A 6,680-nucleotide genomic window follows, 5' to 3' on the forward strand; every position below is an offset into this window, starting at 1 on the left:
GCTTTAGACAACCACTAAAAAAAAAAAAAAACAAACTGAGCCTGTTTAATGACTCTCACATTAAGTGAGGTGTTAGAAGAAAACGGTAAACAAAGTCTTCCTCCTTTAATGGGTGGCTACTGCTGTTCTGTAGCCAATTGATCCTTGGTAATTAATATAAGGAACAGACGGATTTTTTTAAAATAAGAGCTTAAAAAAAATCAGTAGGTTTATTGTAGGTCTCAAGAGGGGCACAGTATCAATAATGGAATGCCTACATGATGTCTATACAGAGTAACCCATTGCTTGAATTAAAAAGCAGCTAAGCAGTTGAGTTTTGTTCATCATGATGTTTTCTTCTGTTTTTTCTTTTCATTTTCTTCCTTTTCTTTTTCAATCTCAGCAACATACTTCTCAATTTCTTCAGGGCTTAGAATCTTAAAAGAAAAAAGTGACCCTTAAGATACTAATACATCTCAGAGGCTTTTATTTAAGTGATTCTAACTCCGACATGGAAAGAAAGTTAACTGCCGTTTATAGAGACACAGGTACATTGTGCAGACACAACAACATTCCTTGGCCACTGACATGAAATAGAAATATTTGCCAGTGCAGACTGTGAGATTAAGGACTAGAACTTGTGGTGGCTCTACAGCAGCGCTATCAGAGAAACAGGCTACAGGGGGAGAAAAGCAAAACAAAGCTTTTACCTTCAGCGGCTGATCTCGTCTCATCACAGCCAGCTCGATGTTCTTCCCACCGGACTGCACAACCTTAACAACAGTTAGGGGCAGGTATTAGGAGCACATCTGTTAGATTAACTAACAACCCCCTTTCAGAGGGGGGAAAGTACCTCACTATTTAGCTCTAAGATCCCTAGCCCGTAGTGTAAACCCCACCCCCCCAAAAAAGGGGCCCTCCTGCTGGCCTCAGTGCACTCGGTGGTGCTGAAGAACACCACAGTTCCACAATCTGACTTTGGGTTTAAGTTTGCTACATCTTAAGTTTTAACACAAAAGCCAAATGTGCACTAGGCTTTATATGCAGTACCTTTAGTTCATTTATTTTAGTTGCCAGAACTCAAATGTTTTCTTCCCTGGACAACTGCAAGCAACTTCTTCCATGTAAACTACAGGAATTGTTACCTGAAGCACCCTGAACTTAACCTGGCAGTACGTATATTTATAGTCTACAATTAGGACAGTTTTCAAAGGGACTTTTATACTACTGTATGAAGATTTGGTGTCCTCACATTTGAGGAGTTAATCCAGACATACAGTGAGGAGTCACACAAGCATTCTGAAGCTGACTCACCTCAAGAAGAGCCTTGATAACGAGTTTAATAGTTAGATCATCTGTTTCAATGGCTTCATCAGTATAGTTTTTCTCCAGGAATTCACGTACAGATTTAGCTCCTCTGCCAATGGCATTAGCCTGAAAATGATGAGGAAAAGAAAAAAATAGCACAAGTTTAGGGAAAAAAGACCTAATTTATACGGTATGCAAGAAATAGGAGTTGTGCAATTACATGATCTGAAACCCTTTTGTGGTCACCACGTATTTTTCAGGAGACTGAACATGTTTCTTCCCCCACATCACTCAAAGACAGTAGCCAGGCACAGGTATGGATTTGGTAAACAAGAAACACAGATGTCCCAAGTAGAGCTGAGCTGCAGACTGCCATTCCCAGTCAATGTGATCGTTATGGATCTTTGCTGCTGTGAGCCAGCACCATCTGGTCAGTCAGATCTCCTTTCTACGTCAGTCCCTCTTTAAAGGAGGCATTAACTCCCTGAATATTTAATTATTTCTCTGTAAGAGATGGAATCAACTCACCTTCCAAGCATGGTATGTGCCAGAGGGATCAGTCTGGTACAGCCGGGGGGTTCCATCAAAGTCAAATCCCACAATCAGAGCAGAGATACCAAAAGGTCTGCGACCGTTGCTCTGAGTGTACCTCTGATCAGAAAGAAGAGATTTGATTTCGTAAGCAGTTCTAAGCATTTTTGAAGTAAAAAGCAGAGTCTGTAGATATTACAACCAGAAAAGGCATCAGAAGTATTTTAGGAGGCTGGCTTACCAATCTACCTATTAAAATCAGGATTCCATATCCTACAGAATGCCACAAGCAAAGTGAGCAAGTAACTGCTCAATCCTTTCTCCTAACATCTGTTCAGGTTTTCTGCATGATTACAGCTATCAGGAAGAATCTCTCCTGGCAGCTGCTGCGAGACAGACAGATCTAGCAACACCGTGCGTTGACAACACGCTCAGGAAGCCAAGAAGGAGGATGACAACTGAACACAAAGCCAGTTTTTCACTAACAATTTGCAACAATTCTGTGAGTTACAAAGCATGGAATCATCTCTGATGATAGCTGGCTGCAGGAAAACCGGTGTTAAAGCCCTTTTACTGGTTTAGCAAAGTAGTTGCCACATCAGGCACCAGGAGTGCCCCCAGGCAAGGAGGCCCCAGGCTGGCAGCATTATGGTTGTGACAGTGTACCAGAATGAAAGACAAGTGTGGAATTACTGTGAAGGAACACTGACATTTTGGAAAGCGGTATTCTGCTCTGGCAGACAGGTAATTATTACAAGATTTACACTATCACTATACTAACATATCTGTGTAAATTAGATTTTTGCTGATCCCAAGTAGTGCTGAAAATTATTGTAATACACTAGAAAATAACTTTAAATCATAGAATGTGGTTGGGCATATTGTGACACTAGTTTGTTTAAAATTCATAAATATAAAACATAAGAATATGTTAAGTGCTGCACTGCTTTGCTCCCCTCTTATCACTCCCTGCAATGTCTCAGTGGAAGGAAAACTACAGCAGGAGCCATGAGGATGTTTTGGCGGTAACACAGCGCTGGCACCCTGAGAGTGCACTGAAGCTGCAGATTAGCAAAGTGTTCCCGATAACATCACAAATGTGCTCACGCAGCCATTACAAGTACCAATTCATTTCATCTTTGGAAGAAAACTAGTGATCGATCCCATTACAACATTTCTGTTTCCAGAAAGCCACCACAATGTGCTTTGTTGCACTGCTTTTTACCAGCTAAGCAGAACATGGCCAGCAGAGACCTTTTACTCACGCAATCAGGCACTGCTCACCAGGACATATTTTCAACATCTCCGCGCAGTACAACTTACCTGCTTCAGGCTGGCGATGTAGCGTGTGATGTACTCCACGGTGACAGGATCCTCCACGGTCAGCCGGTGGCTCTGACACTCCACGCGAGCTCTGTTTATAACTATTCTGGCATCAGCTGTGAGCCCTGCAACGACAGCGCATTCGCTATGCTCAGACACAGGCTCCGTACCACTCGCACACACAAAACAACTACACTCGCCCTAAAAGGCTGATGAGGACAATGTCAACAGCAGTGGGAAAAAAGCAAACAAGGGCTCATCATTTCTTAGGTTTGCTGAGCAAGGACAGCATTTAAGAGACAATAATAGGAACTTAATGCAGCAAAATTGCACCATTTTTGTTTACAGCTTTCACGTTTGTGAGTTAAGTAATGTGCAATTTTGAGCCAGGCAATCAGACCTCTACTGACAGGCTGAAAGCACTCCATCTAGCAGCAAAGTATCAAAGCAATTTCAATTCTCACATGGCTTTGGTTCTATTTCTTATGCAATCTGCCACTCTCACAAGTTTTGCGACTTGTTTCGACTACACAACTCCAGCTTGTGACCCCACCTGCACACGTGAGGATCCTGAGCTAAGGAAGCAAAGCAACAGAAGTTGGCCAAGCCTATCACTCCTGCATGCTACATCTAAAAAACACTACTTTTGCCTGTTAAATCTCCCCTTAAAGCATTATTAATACTGACTGAAAGATTCTGAATTACTTGAGGATGAGAGAAACTTTCTGAAATACATTTTCTCTCCAATTACGTTGGTTTTAAACTTTCATGCCTCCTGTTTAAGCTCTGATCAATGGAATTGAGTCACTTGGAACAGAAAGATTGTGGAACTAAACTATTTATGCTTCAAACATAAATGTTCATTTAGAAGGAATCTTCTGAAGTTGAAGATGAAAGACTATTCTTTGTTTTATGCAATTCAGCTTTTTTGGCTTAATGCTTGTGGAAAAAAAAAGTCCCTGTAACTGATGAATGGTTCTTACACCTCCTGTAACACAGCCAGCCAGTTACACTGTTATGTCCTCAGAACCATAAACCTACAGAAGGTGTTCCCATAACTGCTGTGCCTAAACCAAAACCCCAGGAGTTCACACACCTGCAAAAGCCATGCAGACATTGTCATCGAGAGCACAGATCTTCCGCACAGTCCTTTCATCCTGAAGTTTTGCCACAGACTTCTTTTCCACTCCTAGAACAACAATATCCTTCCCTCTGACTCCAACCTTCAATGCAGTAAAAGAGAAAAAAATAAAGTTAAGCTAGGCCTGAAGGACCTCATACTTGCAGACTTTACTGAAATGAGTATTAGGGGAGACGGGGGGAAAAAAATCACACAAAAACACATTATAAGCATGATTTCAACTTGAAGCCAGTATTTTTTTTCCTAATGCTACAAGCTGGAAAAGAACTGATGTAACCAAAATTGCATTAGGTTCCCGAGTTTCACAATCAGCTTTCACCAATTTAAATCCGTGCAGCTCCTGAGAGATTCCCTCTCCTCCCACTGACCATTTTCCCTGACACCAGGGGAAATCTGACTGATTTCTGCAGCCAGAGGCAGGATCAACAATCAAACTGCCACTGTGACTGGTCCGCTGATACTGCTCGAGTCACAACTAAAGCCACTTGAGACTAGAGCAAACAAAACGTACAAGCAGCCCGTCAATGGGCTGCTTCTTTACTGTACAAACGCATACTTCAAGTGTGTGTTTTCCAGCATTATGGAAGGGAAAAAAAGTCAACCTTTCATACTTTTCTTTCCACTGCTTTTCACAGGGTGACAGGAACCAGTCATTTCTTATGAGTGTCCCCAGTTATGTTACAGATGTTTCTAAAACATTAAACTCAACCAACTACCCGACAAGAGGCAAGACAGAGGTAGATTACATTAGGTGTTAACTCCACTTTTACAAGGTTTTTCTGGGGAAAAAATTTCTGGGAGGAGGGGGGGAAATGGTGCCCAGTGCCAGGACAAGAAGCCACGGGCACAAACTGGGGCACAGCAAGTTGTTTCCAAACACCAGGAAGCACATCCGTGCTGTGGGGTGAGGGGGCTCTGACCTGCACAGGCTGCCCAGAAGCTGTGCAGTCCTCAGAGACCTTCCAGTCATGCTGTGAATTACACCCATCCCAAAAGCAGTAAGTTCTCTTCCCGGCGTTTTGTTATTTGGGAATTAATAGTTTTGTTTTGTTTTTCCCCAATGGTAAAACTCTTAATTGAGCAAAAGTCTGGGGCAACTGGAAGACTGAAACTGGCAGCCAGAAAGTTGTGCCTACGTGCCTGTATTGATGTTTCCCAATCTGCTGGGAATCTGTACATTTCACTAGGATAAAACGTTACCATTTTGACCACGTGCAAAATTACAAAGTCAAGGATCATTATCTCCTGTAGCTCTGCCAGTCTTGCAGGTATGAGGGTCTTGCTCCCTGAGGCAGGTATGAGGCTGCTCTGCTAACTCAGCCTCCCTGAGCGGCCAGCCCACAGCTGCCGTATCACTCCCACCACCCCAGGACACCCACCTCAGCGAACAAAAACCCCACCGTGCCCCCTCCAACAAGTGTGAAACTGAGGCAAAGCCCTGCACACAGCGCAGAGCCCCTCCTGGAGGAAAGAAGCAGCACTTTTACACAGCTCCGAAGCCCTGTTGAGCTGTGAAGCCCCCTACCAGCAATGTCACCTCCTAAACCATGTCCCCAAGCACCACATCCAACCACTCCTTGAACACCCCCAGCGACGGTGACTCCACCACCTCCCTGGGCAACCTGTCCCAAACCCGGCTGCTCCTTCTGAGAAGAAATATCTCCTTATTTCCACCCTGAACCTCCCCTGGCACAACCTGAGGCCGTTCCCCCTGCTCTTACCCCCAACTCCCTGTGAGAAGAGCCCGGCCCCTGGCTGCGGGCGCCCCAACCCCGGCGGTGCTCACGGCCAGGCCGGACGAGGCCCTGAGCAACCCGACCTAAGGGGCAGCTTCCTTACCTGTGGCAGGGGCCGGAGCTCGAAGCCTTTCCATGCCCTTCCCCAGCCGCTCCGTGCCCCCGGGAGCCCCTTTCCAGGCCCCTTTCCCTGCCCGCCCCCTCCTCACGCTCCCGGCCTCTCCCTCAGGCCCAGGCCTCCCCTCAGCCAGCCGGGCTTCGGGAGCCTCCCCCGCCGCCTCTCGGCCCTCACTCACCGCCGTGGAGCCCTTCTTCACCGCCTCCTGGGCGTACTCCACCTGGAAGAGGTGCCCGTCCGGGGAGAAGACGGTGATGGCCCGGTCGTAGCTCATGGCCGCCGCCTCCCTCAGAACCGCACACTCATCCCCCCGCCCGCTTCCGGGATACGCCAACGGCGCCCCCTGCGCCAACAGCGTACGCTGCAGCCTCGGCGGCTAAGGGGAAGGCAACGCGGCCGCGGCTGCGCACTTAGCGTACGCGTGCAGCGCTGCGCACTCGGCGTAAGCAGCCGGCGTAGGCGGACGGGCGGCGCTGCGCACTCGGCGTAGGCGTCAGAGCCCGCCCCCCGTTTCCCCCGCTCTCCCGCACTTGGCGTAGCCGCC

The 6,680-nt window shown here is 46.5% G+C and overlaps 1 protein-coding gene across 1 annotated transcript; it reads right to left on the bottom strand.

The window, feature by feature from the left end:
* Positions 1-190: 190 nt before the first annotated feature.
* On the bottom strand, positions 191-6,502 carry PSMA7 (proteasome 20S subunit alpha 7). Its single transcript, XM_027472852.3, has 7 exons — positions 6,315-6,502; positions 4,238-4,364; positions 3,142-3,266; positions 1,816-1,938; positions 1,294-1,413; positions 690-752; positions 191-416 (listed from the first exon to the last, which is right to left on the bottom strand). The coding sequence occupies exons 1-7, from the start codon at positions 6,408-6,410 to the stop codon at positions 324-326; spliced, it is 747 nt and encodes a 248-aa protein (XP_027328653.1). The 5' UTR covers positions 6,411-6,502; the 3' UTR covers positions 191-323.
* Positions 6,503-6,680: the final 178 nt, after the last annotated feature.

Source organism: Anas platyrhynchos, chromosome 21 (genome assembly GCF_047663525.1).
Source record: "Anas platyrhynchos isolate ZD024472 breed Pekin duck chromosome 21, IASCAAS_PekinDuck_T2T, whole genome shotgun sequence".
NCBI lineage: Eukaryota > Metazoa > Chordata > Aves > Anseriformes > Anatidae > Anas > Anas platyrhynchos.